This window comes from Cataglyphis hispanica, chromosome 17 (genome assembly GCF_021464435.1).
Source record: "Cataglyphis hispanica isolate Lineage 1 chromosome 17, ULB_Chis1_1.0, whole genome shotgun sequence".
NCBI lineage: Eukaryota > Metazoa > Arthropoda > Insecta > Hymenoptera > Formicidae > Cataglyphis > Cataglyphis hispanica.
The window spans coordinates 5,430,005-5,453,398 of record NC_065970.1 but is presented as its reverse complement, the minus strand read 5'-3'; the positions used below and the strand labels follow the sequence as shown (position 1 = coordinate 5,453,398).

At 29.9% G+C, this 23,394-nt stretch overlaps 1 protein-coding gene across 1 annotated transcript; it reads right to left on the bottom strand.

The window, feature by feature from the left end:
* Positions 1-6,754: 6,754 nt before the first annotated feature.
* LOC126856025 (uncharacterized) lies at positions 6,755-8,365 on the bottom strand. The gene is made up of 3 exons (XM_050604185.1): positions 8,139-8,365; positions 7,337-7,493; positions 6,755-7,117 (listed from the first exon to the last, which is right to left on the bottom strand). Exons 1-3 carry the CDS (start codon positions 8,271-8,273, stop codon positions 6,963-6,965), a joined length of 447 nt encoding a protein of 148 aa, XP_050460142.1. The 5' UTR covers positions 8,274-8,365; the 3' UTR covers positions 6,755-6,962.
* Between the last annotated feature and the right edge of the window lie 15,029 nt (positions 8,366-23,394).

The following is a 23,394-nucleotide window of genomic DNA, read 5'->3' as shown; positions in this document are numbered from 1 at the left end:
ATTTTTACATAATAACGTGTACTCTTCTATATATTTTTTAAGAGAAATGCCATTTGGACATTTGTGTCCATATTTTTATATACATGTTTATGTATACATATATATAATATATTATAGATATACATGCATATATATAATATTTTATATATGTATAAAATATTATATATATATGTATATATATTTATGTATTTGTAGTATAAATTTGCAAACATTTACAATAGATTATATATTTAACTCAATCGCGACAAAATAATGAATTTACAATATTTTATTTTATAAATTTTACAAATATTAAATTTTCGAATATCTTGAATATTGTAAATAAAGAGTTAGGCCCCACCATCGCCTATTCTTGTGGGACACAAGCATATATTTTTTTTGTCTCTGCAATAAAGATAATCTTCACATTGAAATTTTTTTCTTAATATTTTTTTTGCATATCATGATAAGCTTTATGAATACGATAATAAATATTTATCATTGTTAGTATATTGATATAATGGATATGATTGAGAGTTCAGTATTATAAACTTTTTCATCACATAAATGTAAATGTTTATATATTAGAAGGATATAAGTACACATATTTTGAGATTTTTCCAAAATATTCTCTCCAACTCACGAATTGATCGCCTCTGACATTTATTTTTTAACACACATGCAAATTGCATCTTGTGTGAAATAACCAGCTCACGAATTGATCGCCTCTGGCATTTATTTTACACACATGCAAATTGCATCTTGTGTGAAATAACCAGCTCACGAATTGATCGCCTCTGGCACTTATTTTACACACATGCAAATTGCATCTTGTGTGAAATAACAATTAGCTCACAAATTTATCGCCTCTGGCATTTATTTTTTAACTAAAGCGCATGTGCAAAACGCATTTGGTGTGAAAAAACAACCAGCTCACGAATCGCCTCTAGCTAACTAATTACTGTATCAGTAACTAGTATTTTAAAATACTAATATAATAAGAGAGGCAAGCTTTTCTCATTACATTTGCGTCTCATTGCGTCCTCACACACTATATATTAAAAATTATATACAAAAAAAATTTCAACGTGTAATAACGTGCTATAACAATGCGCGATAATCTCTTGTTACGCGTATGAACAAGACAGACGCGACAAACTGAGATTGAGTCTGCCGCGCACTGCGATCGCGTGCATCTGTTGCATGTATGTGCAAACAGCTGTCTTACTGCCTGATGCATACATACTTACATACTGATTGCTATAGATATCACGTAATGATGAAAATGAAAACTAATCTTTATAAGCACATCTTTATAAATGTTTATGTTTATAAATTAATATTCTATGACCGAAACATTTACAATATAAAAACATTATTTTTATATTATTAAATTAATTTCATAAAAACAAAAATATTTCTATTTTACAAAAAAATTATATAAAATTAATTATTTATATGTATATTATGGATTATTCTGTATAATTAATAATAATTGTATTATCTTTGTATATTACACATATATTATATACAAGGTGTCCCCAAATTCAAATTTTGCAATGGAATAATTCTGGAAATATTAAATAATAAAAATTTGTATCAATTTTTGTAGCAGTATTTTTTACAATGTATTAGCTTTTACTTTATAACTTATGATTTATATGATCGCCTGTTATTCGTGCATCTAATAATTGATAATCGAGTATTTAAATTTCATTTAATCTATATACGATAATTAACTGATAATTTATCAAATTTTAATATCAATCTTGTTATTAATAAAATACTAATAAGATATAAATATATATAAAAATGATAATATATATATACTTTTATTTTTATATAAAGTTCCCAACTTATTATTATCAACTTTTTAATATCAACATGCCGAAATTATTTTGTTACCTATAATATGCTGATAACGTGTGTATCTATATATATATTTGTGAATTTATATATAAAGATGGAAACATACGTATATGTATTTATTATCAGATAATAACTATAAGATCAATTCGGTATTAAATTGATTAATTAATTATTATATTTATATTTTACATGTTGATATTAAACAATAACAAGATAATAAAAAGTTGGGAACTTTATATAAAAATAAAAGTATATATATATATATATATATATATATATATATATATATATATATATATTTTTTTTTTTTTTTTTCATTTTTATAGCTTATTAGTATTTTATTAATAACAAGATTGATATTAAAGTTTGATAATTTGTCAATTAATTATTGTACGTAGAGTAAGTGAAACTTTAAGTGCTCGGTTATCAATTATTAGACGCATAAATCACAGGCAATCATAAAAATCGTAAGTTGTAAAGTAAAAAACTATTATATTTAAGAAAATACTGTTAAAAGAAATTGAAAAGAATTTTTATTATTTAATATTTCCAGAATTATTCCATTGCAAAATTTAAATTTCGAAATTTTGAGGGATACTTTGTATATAACATATAATGTCTAATATACAAAGATAATACAATTATTATTAATTATACAGAATAATCTATATTAATATACATATAAATAGCTAATTTTATAATTTTTTCGTAAAATAGAAATAATGTTTTTATGTATAAAATCAATTTAGCAATTATTTTATATTAAAGAAAAAAAATTGCAAAAGAGTACCTCTGCGCATATTAGCGCAGATGCATATCCGGATGGTGCGAGCAATTATCCAATGGATCGGAGATTTTTTTTATCTACAAAATATAAACATTTTATAAAAAAAAAACTTAAACTTGCATTTTATCAATATGAATATAAATATAATGGATTAATGACATTCTTGCGATAAAAATGATACTAAATACGATATAAATCGTATAATTTTTAATGAAATAAATATTCATAATTGATTAAAAATAATCCGATTTATATCATGTTTGGTATTTTAATCGCATGAATCTCATTAAACCATTATATTTATGTTCATACTGATAAAATGCAAAATGCAAGTTTCAGTTTTTATTCTATAAAAGATTTATATTTTGTAGATAAGGAAAGATCCCGATGCTGAAAAGTTGACAAAAGAGAGAGCAAAAAAGAATGAAAGAGCAAGCGAACTGACAAATTTAAAGAGTTCCGAAGTCTCGCTCGCCAGGCCCTTTATCTATAATATTTGATGTATATATGTCACTTTACTATAGAAAATAAAAATTCTATATTTTGCATTTTATATATCAGAAAATAATTGTAATGGATTAATTACATTTTTGCGATTCAAATAACTCTAAATATGATATAAATCGGATTATTTTTAATAAAATTGTAATTATAATTTTATTTACATAATTGATTAAAAATTATGCGACTTATATCGTGTTTAGTATTATTTTAATCGGTAAAATATCATTAATTCATTGTAATTATTTTCGAATCAATAAGTGCGAAAAACAAAAATTTTACAATAACGATATATAACTTGAAAGATTATAGATAAAGCGAGACTTCGAAACACTTTCATGTTAGTTTTCTCGCTTGTTCCTTATTTGTCCTCGCTTTCTCTCTCTCTCTCTCTCTCTCTCTCTCTCTCTCTCTTTCTCGATACTGCTAATCATGTGGCAACAGCGCACGTGTTCGGAATCGGCTCGAATATCATTACTTGAGACCATCTACCGTCCGCACCATCCGGATACATATAATTTCTTTAAGACACAACCAGATACATACATTTTATATTTATATTTATATTTAGTTATCACACGTAACACACACACACACACACACACACACCACGCGCGCGCGCGTTCACGCTACGCTCACGCTCACACACACGCACACACGTATAATGAAATAGAAATAAAATATATTTTTACGTATTTGTTCTGATTATATATTTGACTTTTTCAGTCTCCTTATTTTCTTCTGCTTATTCTCTTATTCTTGTATTCATTGTCACCAATTATTATATCTTCTTCTTATTTGTTTTATTTTTATTGTTTGTATTTTTGTTTTTCTACATGATAATAAATTAATAATTTATTCATCTTTATTTTATAGAGCATAAATTAAACATTGTGTATTTGTATAAATAAAAATAGAAAGATAAGAATAAAATAGAAGAATAAATGTTGAACAAACATAAAAATATAATAATGGGAACGAAAGAATAATAAGTGAACAAAAGAAGAAAGAGAGAGAGAGAGAGAGAGAGAGAGAGAGAGAGAGAAGTAAGTGAATATGCGAGAAGCATGAAACGATATGTAGTACATAGTGAGCGAGCGATTAGAAAGAGACAGAGTGTATGATTGAAAAAGAAAAATAGAGAAACTGCAATAATTTAGTATATGCGTACTCATACATGTATTTTGCTCTATACACATGAAAGAGACGAAGATAGTACGAAGTTTTACTCTTGAGTAAAACAGAGCAGTAGATTAGTTGCATGATGTCGCGACAAAGCTGCAATCTTACATGACAAAACAGACATAATCGAACTCACTATGTACCACGTATCGTTTCATGCTTCTCGTATATTCACTTATACATTCATTTACGCTTCTCTCTCTCTCTCTCTCTCTTCTTTTGTTCATTTATTATTCTTTCATTCCCATTATTATATTTTTAAGCCTTGAGCCTCGATCTCGCACACACACATATGCACGAAAATTTTAGATTGCATTGTCTTTTTTACAAAGCTTCTAAACTCATCTCTCTAAGTTCACTGATTCTCTTTGATAAAATGCCGAGTCGGATTGTTACTGATTAGGTACGTGCAGATTACAAATTTTTTATATTAAATAAATGTTGACGGCAGAAGCCGATAACAAAACTATAATTTTGTAATTTTTTTTTCACTTTTTATATGAAATCATATCTACCATAGTACGTTATTATATATACTTTAATTATGGAAAAGGATTTGTCAATATTTATAATAAACAAAAAGATTATACACTTTAACTTAATATTCGCGTTTTGATCGGTAAAACAGACGGATCCCCTTAAGGATTCCCTTAAGGATCCAATATATTTTAGAGGATAGAGAAAATCGACTTTTTACATTTTCTGAAAGTTTGTCTGAAAAATATGTTCTTTCAATTTTCTTGAAAAATTCATAAAATTGACGGAGTTATAAGATTTTGAATATGATAGTGCACATATCTTCAAATGGGCTTGTAAAATTTTAAACACGTTTTCCTCAAAACATAATTTTTTACTTAAAATCTTAAAAATATAATAAATAATATAAAAATAAATACCTTAAAAATCGACGGAATAACTTCAATTTTTTTTTAATGAAACAGAATATTATATATATATATATATATATATATATATATATATATATATATATATATACTAAGAACCTAATTTCTTATTCTATGAATCTAATTAGAATTTAAAAAGTTCATCATATTTAATATTTTTCTAATCTTCAAAACATAAAAAAATTTCAGCAAAATTGAAATATCTAATTTTAAGATATAATATTACTTTATTTTTTAATTTTTTCTAATGAAATTAAGTTCAATATTAAATATTCTATGGAATAAAACTAGACCGACTTTTTTATTTTAAATAATTATCTAAAGAATATGTCACACCGTCTAATCATGCATTTTTGAACACGTTATGCGCGGACACTCGTAATAAACAAAAAAAAGTAAATATTTAAAATTTAAAAATTCTAACACACTGTTTGTAAAATAAATTTATGAATAAAAACATATATGTAAAACGCTAAAAAGATCAATTTTTAATATTATTCAAAAAAAATTCCTAAAAATCATTAACTTTTCATATTGTTAGAGTAGAACTTTAAATTACGCTCACAATCACAGTCGCAAAGAGAGGATTAAAATTCGTTCCACGATAAGATGTGTCTTGAATATTTAGCAAAGCAGAAGTAAGAAAACAATTCAAGAGAGACAGGGAGAGAGAGAGAGAAATCATGATGACTCATTAATAAGCTAGTCCGGCGGAATGTCGGCATTTTAGTTATATTCCTTAATTTGCTTGCTTGTAAATTCGGTGTTAAAACGAGAAAGCCAAATAAGCCTTTACGACTATTCGTTTCAGATAAGAATTTTTATGTGCGTAATGTGTCCGTATCGATACATTAAGATGCACCTCAAGTTTTGAAACTACAGATGTCTCTCTTTAGAAAGAAAGAAAGATCAAAATGTTATTGAGAGAAATATTTCTATTTAGAGAAATAGTCAACTCGCGCGCGCGATAGCATATATTCTTGAAATTAAATATTTTTTTCCGTGTATCTACTAAATATGCACACAACGGGTGATCCACGAATTATGGGACATCCTGTATGTATATCTATTTCAAAGAGATTTAATCTTTATGATAAAAATTGCTCTGTGTAAATCGTGTTTATGTTCTCGAAAGGATATTTATACGGATAAATGTTTTATAAAATATATGTTTATAGCATAATATAAAGTAAAATAGTGATAAATTTGCATTTGTTACGTGTGACAATGCATACGCACACTGTAAATGAATTGTATGATGAATTTGTCTGACAATGAGAGAAAAAAATGCTCGTTAGCAGTATTAATTATATCTTACTGTCTTTTATCAACTATTAAAAATTATTTTATCTGTTTAAAAACTATTTTAATTATTTACCTTTTGTAAAAATTGAAATATTTAATCAATAAATTATTGCTAACTACATATTTATACAATATTTTTATATCTATCAATAAAACTATTAGTACATAAATTGTTAAAAGATGAAAAGAATTATTTTTTTGGTGTAAGAGTAAACAAATTGTAAAGTTATGGATAATAACGATTGTTATTGTCTTATCTTTTATTTTTGTGCAGAATACATAATATAGTGGGAATAGAGAAATTTTTTTATCACAGTTAATATATCTCTTTTCAAAAGAAAAAGAAACGCAAATGCAATTCTTTTTTATTTTCCTGTTATTAATGCATGATCTATAATAAATGCTTGTTATTCTTTTATTTTATACATGTTTCCTTAATGCACTGCCGTAATTATCGTGAGATAGGATTTCGTATTTGGAGAGGCACGAATATTAATATTGCCCCTGGATGATCCCAGAGTATTCGGTTCATCGCATACAACTGCGTAACTGCTGCTGTCATTTATTACGCTAATATAATGAAGGATTCCTGCGCGTAAAGAATAAGTCAAAGTCAACAACTAATTGTCAAAAAATGATAAATTAATGTTTAATTTATATCAATTTATAATATGATTTAATAAATACGTTTTTCTCGTCAACAATATCTGTATTTTCAAGTTTTGGTCATGTAATGTGCTCAATGTTTTCATACTAAGTGAAATTAAGTTACATCTTTTTAGTTATTTAATATTTCATATTTCCTTACCATTAGTAACAGTTAGCGTCAGCGTACTTGACTGAACAGTGTTTGTTGGATTGTTAAACTCAATAACTCGGCGGAAAATTGTTTCGTCGGAATATCGTCTTCCAATCTCGAGATTTCCGATAAATCCAGCAACGTATGTATTGGGCACCAAACTTTTCTATAAATATAGTATAATATAAATATAATATAAGATAAGACATATATATATTTTTTAAAATAATTATATCAAAAATATTTTCCAATAATATTTTCCAATAATATTTATATTATAATAATCTGTAATAATTTATATTATTCTCTGCAAGATTTTACTTTGTCTCTCTCTCTTATATGCGATAAAAGATCCATGAAATATTTTCCCGATTAAAAATTCGATAACGGAAATTTTTTAAAGATAAAGATTTGAATTAAAAATATAAAGGAGAATTAAAAATATAAAACATTGATTTCCCTTAATATCGAGAATCAAAAACTTAAATTGTCAAAAATTTTTCTTTTTTTCTCGATCTCACAAATTCGTCAAAGAATCTAAAAAAATATTTAAAAAAAATAATAATTTCTCACTCTCTCCCATCTCTCTCTCTCTCTCTCTCTCTCTCTCTCTCTCTCTCTCTCTCTCTCTCTCTCTCTCTCTCTCTCTCTCTCTCTTGCATCATATCGTGTGTACATTTTCTAATTTGCATATTTTACACTCCTTTTCGAAAGAGAGGACAGATTAAATTAGATAGCTTATTTACATAATTATTTACAGATTTCTCTTACATCTTAAGATCAATTTAACAAAAACCATTTTAAAACTCACCAACGCTGTTTTCGGTACGACATCCTCGTCGGCGAATTCAATCAGAACATTCTTGGTCTCGGACAAGTCGACGGAGGCAGAGGACGCTTGTAAGAACGTCAAGATCGCGAGCATGACGACAATCGGGCAAGACATTTTGGTTCGGTTTGTTCGGATCGCGAGGTATGTCCGTCTCTTTTATAGACCAGTTCTCTCAAGAGCCTTTAGCGCCAAGGTGAGCATGCCTTATCTATACGGTTCTTTTGTGATTCTCTACCTTGTGGCCCATCACCACGCATTCTCTTCCCCGCGGAATACAAATAAGGGAAATGCGACCGCATATATGCCGTCCGTCTGGTTCGCTGCCGTGCCTGGACGACGAATTCACGCGCGATGACCCTCGAAAAAGTATCGGCCGTGTTTATCTATTTAGTATTCATGCCGTAATGCTTTTGGCACATTACGACGCTTCGGATGTATCCATAAGAGCACGCTGTCTTATCGGAACGCATGCATAACTTTATATAAAATTATGCGCGTGATGATCCAGTAATAGCAAAGAAGCAGGATTTTATTCAGATTTTTTAATCGCTTCTTTGAATTGAAAAATTAATGTATGCGTTTTCAAAAAAATTTTTTTTTGCACACAGTCGCGTATACGAGATTAATATATTCAATATAAATACGTTGCGATAATTGTACTTTAGTTTTAATATTTCTTAACACATGTATTTTATTTGAAATAAATACACGCATTTGTAACTTATTTGTTCATAATAAAAATTTGGTTGTACATTTAGGACATTCAATATATTAATTTCTTGTATCAAAAAAGAGAAAAATGAATTCGATCTTTTCAATAAAAATTTCCAGTTGGAAAAAGTTTCCAAAATATACGTTGTTAAATTTTATTACTTAAATATTATTTTTATCTTTTTTTTTAATTTTAATTTTTGGTTTAATTATTTATGATTATATCAATATTATACAATATAATTATATCTCGCACAGTTAATGTGTGAAATATATAAACAAAAAATCTGAACATATATATGTATATATATAAAAGAGAGAAAAAGAAAAGAATTATATTTAAAAAAACATATATTATAAAATATATGTTTTTTTAAATATAATTCTCTTTTTCCCTCTTTTATATATATAAATATATATGTTCAGATTTTTTGTACATATACATATCACATAAATATTTTCAGATTGACGCGTATACAATTTCTTCTTATAACCTTCTTCTTCTTCTTATGTTCGCTTGTGAGGGTAATGTCAAATAATTAAAGATTGTTATATCTTCTGAAAGTAGAAGACATTTATCACAAAAAAATAAATTCCATTTATTCATTATCTTTTTATTCGTTATTTGAAATTTTTAAATAGACAGACAAATGAACTTTTTTTAGCGACTTTTATTTAAATTTGATTTTAGTATCACTCTTTTCTCAAACATATTATCGGAAATTTTATGGGAGCGAGGTAGATTAATCATTGTAGCATATAAGAAAAGTCTCTCAACGGGAGCTGAAGAAGTTATGTTGAATTTCATAAATAATTTTCGTATATTTCGAAGTATTTTGTAAGACATCCAATCATGTATCATGATCCGATAGATTTTTTAGAATCTATCATATAAATGGAATTTATTTGTTATCTGCAAATAATAATTAATTAGTTAATTCGTTATTCATAAATAACAAATAAATGGAATTTATTCGTTTTCTTTTTATTTCTTATTTAAAATAAATTTTGCCCAACACCATAATTATATTATGTATATGTGCGCGCCCACGCGCATATGTGCGTGTGTGTGTAATATACAATTGATATACAATAATTAAATATATCGCTAACGTTCGATTTACAATTCTCGATCATATTAGTCATTGAAGTGGATAAAAAGAGTTTCGCCACTCAACCAGAAGTCACTATTTCGAGATAAATATATTTACATTAAATCTAAATATTTTTATTGATTTGGAGAGATTTATTAATGTTATTAATTTACAGATTAATACACTTAACAATTAAATTTAACAATTAAATGCTGCTTATATAGATAATCTTATTTATTAATAATTTGTTATACAAATAATTTTTACGCATTTATAGAATGATTTATATCATTTAAGTGGAATACATTTTTCTTACAATTGAAAATAGAAAAAAATAATAATTAAAAAATTAAAAGATACTTCTTTTTATACAACCATTTTTTACGATTTAAATCAGTTTTTCTTATATTTTTCTATATGTTATTTTGCGTATACAATATTACTTTATTACTAATATTACTTTATTACATATACAACTAGGTAAGATCATCAAAAACAGAAGTTTTATGAAATATTTTATTCTTTAATATTACAACATATAAAATATAAAATATCTGAAAAAATATTTACTTTTTGATAACTTTATTTAAGTTTTATATGTAAATATGTAATAAAAATTTATATAGAATGATTTTATTTTGAAAATACAATTATACATCGTAATTACAATTTGCGCTTGTAGAACAAGTTATTTTATAACATATTAGATATTATTTTACAATCTTAAAACATATTTTTTTACTTTATTTTTGCAATTTTATTATAATTATGAAATATATAATTATAATTATATTATAATTATATTATAATTAAGAAATATACATATATAAAAAATTAATATATTTTTCGTAAGTTATAAAAATATTTTAAAAAATGATATAAAAAAATAAAAAAATGTAAACATAAAAAAAATTTATAACTTGCTTCATAGGCTGTATTCACTGCCAGTACTAGAAATCTATAATTTTATGTTTGTGTGTGTATTATAGATTTTCAGTATTGGCAGTGAATATCGGAATGCACCTATAATCACAATATCAAGAGACACGTGTTTGTTACCGTGTTCTGATATTACTGTCTAGTACTGAAAATCTTAGTTTACCTCATGTATATTATAGATTTTCAGTACTGGCAATAATATTGGAACACGGCCTGTATCTCGCACTAACAAGGAAACATTCGACAACGCAAAATTAAAAAATCTAAAAGTTTGTTTAATTATAGAGTAATAGGTCCTAATAATGAAACGATTTTTTGTTGGTGCTAAAAAACGGTTTTAATGATAAAAACAACCCCTTAAAAAAAATCAGTAATTTACATTTCAAAACAAATATCATCGAAACAAAAAAAAATATGAAAAAAATGTTAAAACAAAAATTTTATAATTTTAAATGGACTTTACAATGGCGTATCTGAATTTTTCTAAAAACTATAAAATATAGCTCTGCCACTCATTATTTTTTTTAATGTTTTTAAAAAATTTTTAAATTATATTAACGCTTATGTTGCACTAAATTCAACCATGTACGATAAAGTTATGTTGTGTAAATTAATACTTGAGAAATAAATACGCACGATACCTATACTATATATAATATTATTCGCTCACTGTTTCATGACGACTTATTTCTTTTTTTTTCTTCGTAAGATCTCGCAATGCACAATAATGCTGAATTTTAGTAATAATATTTGTAACCCAGTTACGTAACAATCTTTCTATACTACATATCATAATAAATTATATGATAATAAAATAAAAAATGGAATGAGTCTGTAATATTTGAATAATATTATAAATTATAATTTTAAAATATTTGAAATTTTAATTCAAGATATAGATGCATAATAATATTTGAATCTTTAAATATTTTATAAAATTTTTTCATTTTTTCAACAAAAATTAAATTAATTTTAAATTTTTAAAATTAAATTAAATTAATTATAAAAGTATTATTTATGCTATGTAATTGTTACAATAATGATATTGTTAAAAAAAATGTTTAAATCAAAAATATTCTTTGCACTACGGACAACGTATAAAAGCCATTTTATCATAAATATTGCATCTTGCTATATGTTTTTCTTTTTTGAAATAACAAAAATTTATTCGATTGTCAAATTTTTCACATTGATAAATATTCACTTTTGTATTCAATTATATTTAAATACATTTTGAAATCTTAAAAAAGAAAGTTGATTATGTGTTAAACTTGTGAAAATAATATTTCGATAAATAATATAGCGTGATGTTTAAGATGAAATTTTATTGGCAGACTGATATTAAAGTGAAAAATGGTACGCAAATATGTATATAAAAACCGAACGTTTCCACATTTCATTCATAGTCTGACCTTATTTGAACAATTATTGTATGATTCAAGTTAACAGAAATTTATTCTGATTGTGAGTTCCGAATTTTAAATTTTATATATAAAATAAATCTAAGAAGAGATTTCTTAAATTAATTTCTTAAATTAATTCCTTATGAAAAACGAACCCCTAGTGCTGGTGACAACATAACAATTTGTTAAAATGGCAAGAATAAATATAGCAAACGTGATAAATTTATTAATTACAACATTTAACATTGCAAATTTTGTTGTTTCACCTGTTAATCACCATGAAGTTGAACTTTATTATATCATTTCTCTCTTCAATCTAATAAAACATTCTGTAAATGATGATATTGCGATTGAATACAAATAGGGACTTGATTTTGATGATCGGAACCGCACGATGTACAATTTGTAGACATGTATGATATTGATACTGAAGAAGATAAGACGAAATTTGTATTGTGAATAACGAAGGTGGAAAGATAAACTTAAATTACAATAGAAAAGCAGTTGAATTTTGGAACAGTGGAAAAAAGGATATTTATCTATTACTGCTGTACAGAATCGTTTTAGAAAGGTAAAATTTAATTCACAATAAGAAAAATAATACGAGCGTCTACAATAACAAAAATATAAACATAGAAATACAAATAGTATCTCTGCATTTTCTGTTTTATTATTGCGCCACATGTTTCTCAGTTGTCAGTAATTACTGAAGCCATACATTTTCTAACTTCCGTACAACTATGTTATTTCATAAGTTTTTTCACTTAACACATAATTATAAAGAATTAATTATATTTCTGGCACGGAAGAGAGTTATTCATGATCGAATAAAAATCTCTTCGGTGCAATAAAATTGTGCACTTAAATGTAAAGCAGCAATCGCTCATTATCGCATCATTGTATTGACAGTTACTATAAACAACATTGCAATAAACGAGTTAGAAAACAAATTAAAAAAACGTAATTTTAAAATCAATGCTTTAACTAATATATGATTTGTACAAGATACTTAAATTTGCCGTTTAATTTTGTCGTTTAATCAAGCGACGCGGTAGTATCGCGACGCCAAGTTCATAAAAAGAAATCGCCAAGAACATGGCAAAAATTTTCTAACATGTGAAAAGTTTGCCTATGTACACGGCGCTATCAAGTAGCTTATCCGGAGTTTTATGTCTATAATAGTTTTGATAAACTGTCGATTAAAATATCTCAAGAACTAACGCTGTAATAAAAAATCTAACGGCACTTTTATTATATAATGTAGATGCAAGCTTTTGATTGAAATCAGTTTCAATAAGATTGATGCTGAGGATCAATCCTGAGATATGATAATCATTAGGTTCAGAATTGTGAAAAAAATTTCTTCTTCAACTTTCAGACTCACATCTTTTGCGTGATACGTACGTATGTCCGCACGCACACAGACAAAGCGATTTTGTCCCTCAAGGCGCGTTTACAGAGCCCATATCGATTATTCACTTATGCAAATACGCCTTGAGAGACAATATGTATGTGCGTGCATATGTATATGATATGTATCAAGCTATGCAGTTGACAGTCTCGGGACGACGACGACGAAAGAGAGAGAGAGAGAGAGAGAGAGAGAGTTTGGGTATGAAAAGAAAAGAGGAGGCGCAGAAATAATTAACAATTTAATTATTAATAATAAAATTATTTATTCATTAAAAGTGTTTCTGTGTAAAATACATATAAAGTGTGTGTTAAAAAATTAAAATATATAAAAATATAAAAATAAAAATATATAATAAAAATATGCTTTCCAGCTATCTGAAACAGAAAAATCAAAATTTTATTAGCTAAATAGTATTATACTAATTTATTATAAATTTAAAAAAGATACAATTATTTTTTCAACCTTTTGCCCGGAGACTCGTCCCACGGTTTTTCCACCGCGTCCTCTTCACAGGGTTCGAGCTCAAACAAACGTCTCAAATCTAAATGAAGACCGTCCTCATTATCTTCCCATACTTCCTCGCAGATATCGCGTTCGTGTCACCGCCATGTCCGGATCATTTGCCGATCTGGCCTATATAGTTCTATATTTAGAAAATCGGGAATCTTTATCTCACTTGTATAATGATACTATAAAACAAATTGTAATATGTATTATAATATATATTATAAAACAAATTATAATATGTATTATAATATGCATTATATAACATGTATTATAAATAATTAATATGAAATAAAACATAATTTTAATATAAAACAAATATTATTTATTCTTTGAAAAACTACCAGATTTTGCAAAACTCTTAATAGCCCAAGTACTAGTTCCTTTGCCCACCATGTCGCGTTTCATCGCCCGCGACACAAAACTAAATCTATTAAAAATGGCATGGGTAAAATGTATTATGACTTATTAAAAACACTTTTAATTTGCCAGATTATCAGGCACGTTATGACGGACACAATGAGATAGACATTGTCTTGACTGAAAAATTTAGAATAGGGGATGTATTACTTTACAAAGAACGCTTATCTACTTGATAAAGAGACAAAAATTAGCATGTTTTTACAGACAACTCTCTGCAGTTAAAATTTTTTAAATAATATATTATTATATAATGCAAAGCACTATGAAACGGAACATTGAATGACTATCGAACCATTTTGAATGATTATTGAATAATTATCGAACCACGTTGAACGGCTATTGAACGACTATGAAATCACTTTAAACGGTTATGAACAACTATTAATCCACTATATGCAAGGATAATCAAACGATAAATTATTTATACAACATTTAAATTAATATTTAAAGTTTACACCCATGAAATGTAACATCTACATTCTAATAAAGCGACTGACGCTGTTGTCACGTACTGAAATTTAATTCTTGCATACTGGGATAAGAAAGAGAAAAAGGAAAGAATAAAAGAAACAAAAAATATATTTAAACAATAGTTTATTCTAAACAATATTCATGTGAATCTTTATGATGATTCGTCCATCAATCGAATATTTTAAATACATTTTGTAAAGCGCAATTCTTTAAATGTTTTTCACAACGCATAGTATTGGTAACATCTAATTTATTTAACGAAACGATATCTTCATAGTCTGCATCCAAGGTCTCAATAATAACATCGTTTTTTGCATCGACAAGTATATCGGCCAGCCATTCTCTTTTGTCGCGTCCTTTAATATATACGATTGAGGAATTTTCAACTTCCGTCGCACCCACCACAGCAATCGTAATTAAACGTGTAGCCATGCTGTATGATATGTTTCGATCTTCCCATTGAAGTCCATGATGATATCCAATTAGCCATGAAACTTGAGATCTCTCAGATTTTGTAAGCACACGCCATGGTACGGGACTTGCAAAAATAGGAGAGAACATATCCATTTCTCAGTATCGCTACTTCCTTTATGATAAAGTTTCTTCCAATAATAAATCCTTGCAGATCCACAAATGTCGGCGCGACCATGATGAAAATATTACTGTACGATAGCAAGAATGATGTACAATTGCTATCGATCGTGAAGAATCTCAATCTTTATATTTTTAACATTGGAGTGGGGATATTTGCTGATCTAAGTAATTTTACGGACCACGTTGGTCAATGGGCAATATTCAACAATGCGATCGTGCAAGATCAGACAATAGGTGGTAGTATTTGGCAATATATCTTTCTTGCACTCAAACTCTATTCTCACGTCCACCGTGGAATTTTTAACAGACTCGTTTTGTCGCGCGCAATCAATAACTGCAAGAGGAATTGTGGCGTAATGTAGGAATTTTGTGGCGGGTAATAACACATCATCAATATCGCATCCATAAGATTTGCAAAAATGCGAGTACATATCGAACAAGAGGGCAAATCTATTTTTATCAAAATCCAAATTTAAATTATCGTAGGGATAAAATTCCGAATTTAGATAAAGTTTAAAAGTTGATCAATTTGCAGTTGTCGAATGTGGCGATATCTTTTGACACAGCATTTTTTCTGCCAGTCTGCAATGCAAAAATCACGGTTTCTCCAGCTGTGAGGCGGCTTTTACAGTCTACGAATGCTTGGTTGTATTGTGCAGCAAAGGAAATTCGTATAGATCCCATGAGCGAAAACTCATCTTCAAGTATCGGCCGCTTTCCAACGCTCGTAGCAAGAACAATTTATTGACCTCATTCAATATTACATGGGGCATACGCCATTGTATTTTAAATAATTCAATCTCAACTTCCATCAAAGCAGGCCCAAATATGCAATTGTTATTGTTGCGCGAACATATCAGAATTAATTCGTGACGAGCGTTAATCACAATTTGCTTATAATCTTCGCAAAATCCTAATAGTATGTTTAGTGGCACGCAAAAGTTAAAGTTAGCACTGACAGCATTATGTGACAAATTCCATGCTGCATTCTCCAAAATTTTACCTCTCTCGGTTGTTAGAGAGACATAGTTTTTTATCGTGGAAATTATTCCAACGTTTGTTGCGATCAATTTCCACACCATCGAGTTCGTATCAAAGTTCATCAAATAAACGCGATACAATTGTTTCCTATTACCACTCTTGCTCTCTCATCCATTTTATGCATCGTCAACTTTCCTTCATATAGAAAATTTTCATATGGTAACGTGTACAAATCTTGATGTTGTATCGATATCCGTATCTCATCTCTATATCCAAGCGTTGCGTTGGCGTACGGATTGCACGTATGAGTTTCACTCTTGACGATGCGATCGTCAAAGATCAGCTCTCTTTCAAGATATTCAAGATCAGTCAATCATATTGTTATATAAGTATTTCGTACAACGAATCCCAATGATTTCAAAAATTTACGATTCAACGCGCTGAGCTTCTTTTTAATAGATATTTGATTATTGTCACCCTATTACCGCAGTTACTCGTCTTCTCGCAAAAATATTGTCCCTCGTAAAGATATTGTCCCTCGTAAAGATATTGTCTCTCGTTTGCTCCGTGCTTTCCTTCAACACGAACATTTATCACACGCTATTATTTCTGTCATAGTCGTATATGCAATCTTAATTTCTTCTCCTCCAAAATTAAGTAATTGTCTTTCTTGATCAACAATATGTATCGTTAAATCAGTAATGCTCCGTGCGACAATCGGTAGATAGATGATCTATGCTGGCATTTCCGATATCTTATATCCTGGCGGCACGTTCGATGAAAATTCATGTATCGTGTGCACGCGTTTGTCATGGCTATACGCGCCAGTGGTGGACACTACATTCTATACAAATAATATATTTACGTTAATAATATTTATTGGTATCCGATTCATGCCATTTCCAAGACAGCAATATACGATTTGCTGAGAATCCCAACAAAGATCCTACGTTTTCTGGTTTACTAAAATTTATTCTATAGATACATTTGATTTCGCTCTTTAGCTTTTAGTATTATGATTAGCGCAAAGCATAATTGCATATTCGCCATGTACTTCGATATCATTTTCATTCTACACAATAGCTTTGTCATTAATAATTGATGGAACCAATTGTGCGTCGATATTTTAAAATTTTACGTAGAAGATACTCATTTATAGCGTATAATTCGTACGATCCTTCGGGAATCATAATTTCCTTGCCGTCATTATCAAAATAAAATTTATTATTTCAAGAATTCACGTACGGTATCGTATGATAAGTTTCAAAGTCCGTTAAACCAAGTAATCGTTATCGTTTAAATTTATAGCCGAAAAATAGTTTACAGTAAGAACGCTACTCTTGCCAGTTAATGTAAGTGTCAGTGACATGTTGAACGAATACTGAGCCGTAATGATGAAGTGTCAGGCTTTAAATATAAATCTATTATTTGAAGAAATCGTAGACACAATTGTCCACAAATACTTTGATTATAATTTTGATAGGACGTATGATTGCATTTTATATTCACTACATTCTGTCCAAAATATTGTAGTAATTCTAAGGGCAGTCGAAGATTTCCAAAACTATCAAAATATATAGCGCGATTCTCCCTCTTTGCGAACGCTACCCAAAAAATACCAGGATCATCGACGTCACTCAAATTGACCTACCGCTCTCGTTTCGTTATTATATACGTACACCGTTTATCAGTAAATTATTGCGCATGAAAACTCTAAAGAAAGCATAGGTTACGCATAGGTTTTGCAAGTTGCTGCAATTGCATATTGGTTGTTATACCGGCAGGCATTTTTACCGTATTTTTAATGTTGTTTTTTTCTTAACGTTGTTGAGAAAAAAACAACATTAAAAATACGGTAAAAATGCCTGCCGGTATAACAACCAATATGCAATTCCTCATCCACGCTTGTATGAAGCGAGATAAAGTCCGTGACCTTCTATGGCGCGATTATGACGTTGCATTTCTTCGAGTTGATGTTGCGCCGCCTTACTATCATTTACCGCCTTCGCAATTCCCACTGCTCCGCCAGCCAAAGAACCGAGAATTTGTAAAATTGGCATGATACCACAGCGCTTTGCTACAGGAAGTATTCGTTTTTTCACAGTTTTTTTCTTCATCAATGATTTTCTTGTTTTTATACCCATACCGAATTTTGTCTTTGCTTTAGTAGAATATATAGGAGAGTTCTAACGCAGGTCCTCTGAGGAAGGTGCGGGTTGAAGGGAAGTCGCGCGGGGAACTTGATGGCGCGGGGAGTATAACGTCACACGGGCAGGGGATGCTTATCGCGAGAGCGGACATATTTATGACCGGGGCGTATATACAAAGACGAGTGTCGATGTTCTGGCTGCTATAATTTATATTTAAATACTATTTGTAAACAAATAGCATCTATCATATGTTCGATGTGGACGGAATTTTTTGAGTGGTATATATAAAGGCGAGCGCCGATGTCCGGCTGCTTTATAAACATTATAAACAAATAGCGTATATTGCACGTGCGGTCTGAACATTGAGAATTTTTTTCTAGGAAAAACCGTTTATCGGCGCAGGTATAAAAGACGAGAAAAGGAAAGGAGATGTATTAATACTTTTTTAATATTAACCCCTTGACATACAATGACGTCTGAGAGACGGTCATTGTAAACTTTGACGTCTTCGAGACGTCAAAAACTGTCTTCGGCCAACACCGCGTTTCACACATTACAGAATTACTAAATTATTATTTTATAGTATTACTTAATTATTGTACATTATCAGTATATATCAATCATATTGAAAGTTATGTAAATTTGAAAATAAAACGTTCTATTTCTAAGCTTATACATGAGTGTCCAGTTGAGCAAAATTAAGTGGTATTCTTCGGACGCGTCGACGCGCATTTTATTTGTATGTCAAGGGGTTAATATAATTTTTCACATGCATGCAACTATTAGCACTATTCCTCTCTTACGCACCGTCTTACGAACGCCTCGCGCTATCCCGTTCTAACGCATCGCCTTACGAACGCCTCGCGCTATCCCTCGTCCACTGCTCGCGCCGCGATTATATATCTATCTTATATGCAAGGAGACATAGAAATAATTAATATTTTTTAATATTAATACAGTTTTTTATTTATAAAAGTGAGTATATACATGTGTGTGTGCGTGCGTGCGTGTGTGAAATAAAAAGAAAAATAAAAATGACTGCTGCAGCGATGCCTGCGGAATGATAGTGATGTTGGCAAGGGAAGTCTCTTCTGTAATATAAAAATGTATTAATAAATATATTTTTAGTAATATTATTATAAAATTTTAAAACTTACAAGAATTCAATTAGCCGTTATTACTTGTCTGCATTACAACCAGGATTGAGTTCTGTTACGCAGAAATTACGAGCTCGCCAGTCATTAAATGAAAAGTGATATGAACGAAACCAATCATTTGTAAAGAGGTAATCATATAGATCATCCGTATGACATTTTTTTAAATTAATTTCACGTCCGTGTATCGCTTGCACGATGGACTTCACTGAAGTGTTTCTTAAAAGCGGTGGAACACTGGTATCTTTCCTTAAGAAGCGCTTGAGTAGCGATTTTTTCTTGTCTCTTCAAGTCGCGCGATTTGAGCTGTCCGCGATTGCAGGTCCCCGATCAATAATCGTGGATTTATTCGCATGTCAATAATTCTCTTAATTGTACCTTGTCCTTTCAATCAATCGATACATTCGTCGCATTCGAGTTGCCATCTAATGTACCAATATTTATCAGCTTCATTAGGCGTTTCTTCATAAAATTTTTCTTTTTTCATATTATCAGCCATCTCCAATACGCGTTGTTCCGATTTTGCAACGTATTCTGATCTGCAAACATAACTATTTACGACACACACACAGAATTTTTTAAAACGTTTAAGCTTGCTTATGACTTTTTCAACCAACGGATCTTTATATAGACTGCTATTATTATAGACTGCGACGAATCAGCGCCGATGTTCGGTCGCTTTGCGCCTCGCCCGTCCATAAATGACCATTCAAATATTATTGTTTTTTCTATAAAGAATTGCGATGTATTAGCGCCGATGTCTGGCTGCTATAATTTATAAATACTATAAACAAAATAGACGTTGCGCCTATTTACGGACTCTCAAACGCTAGAAACTTAAAACCGTGTGGACGCAAAGATAAATAGACGAATCGAACTCTAAGGGCTGCACAGCAAACCTAGGGATTTTTAAACAAAAGATAAGGAGAAGAATGACGCATTCACAGATAATCAGTAGCCGAATAAAATATATATAATGAAGAACGAAGGGCGTCAAAACTGCAGTATACGATTTGAGACATACATCGGTCGAAAAAAGTATAGCGGATACTGTGTTGTGTGCCAAGTGTTCAGTATAGAAGAAGATTTTGTAATAATCTTTGATGATAATCTAGAAAAATAAAAAGAGACAATAATTTCGAAGCAATATTAGACGAATTTGATGAAGATTACGCATTGTCCGATGACAGTAATTACATTAGTGATCAAAGTGAGGATTTTACGGAAAGAGTTGATAAGATAGTGTCTCATTCGGAAATCATTGCGCTAAATGGACATACAAAGTGTTGTACCATCTACTTTTGTTATTCCACAGGTAGTGCTTTAGCTTTATGCACTTCGTATCTGATTGCTGTATTACTGATTTCGGATACATGTATGCTATTCGGAAGCATGTGATTGAGTTACATGACGCAGTGGATGGTCGATTCTGCTCCAATTGCAGCAATCCATTGTATCAGATCTTTCCGTGTAATATGTGCCCAATTTGCACACAATAAAAAAAAGAAAAAAACATGGAAAACACCAAACAGACTGAACGCGATCTGTTGGAGCTGTCGCACGAAGTCGTTACCTTAGGCGAATATTTCGCTGCGGGTGCGTAGAATTTATCAAACAGCTCGAAGAAAGCAATCGTGTCAAACGTCCGCGACTCTCAATCGGAAATAGACAATCTTTAGTGGCCAGAATCGCGTGACTCGAAGGTGTAAAGACTCGACAGAGGCAGTTTATACCTATTGGCGGTAATTACAGTGATAACAATAACGCGGAAAGATTCGTTTGGCGAGAGATCGATACCGCGTTCAAAAACCGCGTATTGACCGGTGCGGAGATTAACACAAACTATATCGAACCACGTCAATTTCTTGAGGACGTCAAAGATTGTGCTCGAGCACATGCAAAAGATGATAAAAAAACATTTTAATGTGAAGGTGAATACTGTGTTCAACGGCGACAGGTGACAAGCGCGCAAATAAGAATATAAATACAAAAAACTATTTCGCACGTCCGATTTATGCGAATGGTACAAGTGACGCGTAATCGAGCCCATTCTAGCATCGCTCGAAGAATTTCAAGAACGCGATAGTGGATTTTGAGCTTTGTGGCGAATACTCGATTTAACTATAAATATAAACAAGTATAATCCAATGCGCGCAGGATGTCACATAAAGTTACTACAAGAAATAATGAAGAAGAGAACGGTGATAAATGTGCAGTCTAATGACAATGCGTGTTTCACGTGGTCAGTGGTTGCTGCTCTATATCTAGCTGCAAGGAACGTAGGACGGGAATCGTCGTACCCGCATTATACGATAGTGCTAAATCTCCAGGACATTGAATTTCCAGTGATTGTGAATCAAATTAAAAAATTCGAATTTGCCAATGATATCTCCATAAATGTATATTGCCTCAAGAAAGAGAATAATATTTTTCCGATACCTTTTTCGGTACAAAAGAAAGACAGACACATCAACTTGCTTTACGTGCAGGATCCACGGGATGACAACGTCGGATTTCGCGTGGTCAAGATTTATCCCGGCTTGTAAGCTCGCAATTGAGCAAACATAATGGTCAAAAATACATTTGTGATCGGTATATTTTATATATATTATATATTTTTTTCCTTTTTATTAAATATATACAAATAAAAAATTAATTATTTTTGTTTTTACAGATGTTTACATTACTTTGGATCGGAGGATAAATTACAATCACATATGGTGGACTGTCAAGAAATAAACGAATGCGCCATCCGTTTATCGAACGAGAACAATAAGTGGCTCGAGTTCAACAATTACAACAGGAAAGAGCAGCTGCCTTTTGTCGTATACGCCGACTTGGAGTGAGTTTTGGAAAAGACGGAGGAAGAAAAAATTATCAACATCATCAAGTATTTAGCATAGCTTATTATATACATTACTTGCCGTAATGCCGATTGTATTGCGTGGTTTGTCAAAGAACTTAAAAATTTAGCGCATCGCGTAGAGATTATTCTAACCATGAATGTCCCCATGATAAATTTAACGTGAGAAAAATGGGAAAAATTTAACAGCGTGACACATTGTCACATTTGCGAGAAATCATTTGCGCCGGACGATACACGAGTACGCGATCATTGTCCTCTGACCGGGCGGTACCGAGGTCCCGCGTATTCAAATATTGCAATTTAAATTATAAGGACTCTTTTTACATTCCAATAGTTTTTCATAATTTATCCGGTTACGATTAACATTTTATTATCAAGGAAATAGCGTTCGAGGGAGAATCGAGTTATTGCCGATAAAGAAAGAAAAATATATATCTTTTAAAAAATGTTAAACTTGCAAAAGAGGAAAAAAAAATATGTGTACATGTATACTCCACTACGCCGCATCGACATACCGCAAAATATATAAAC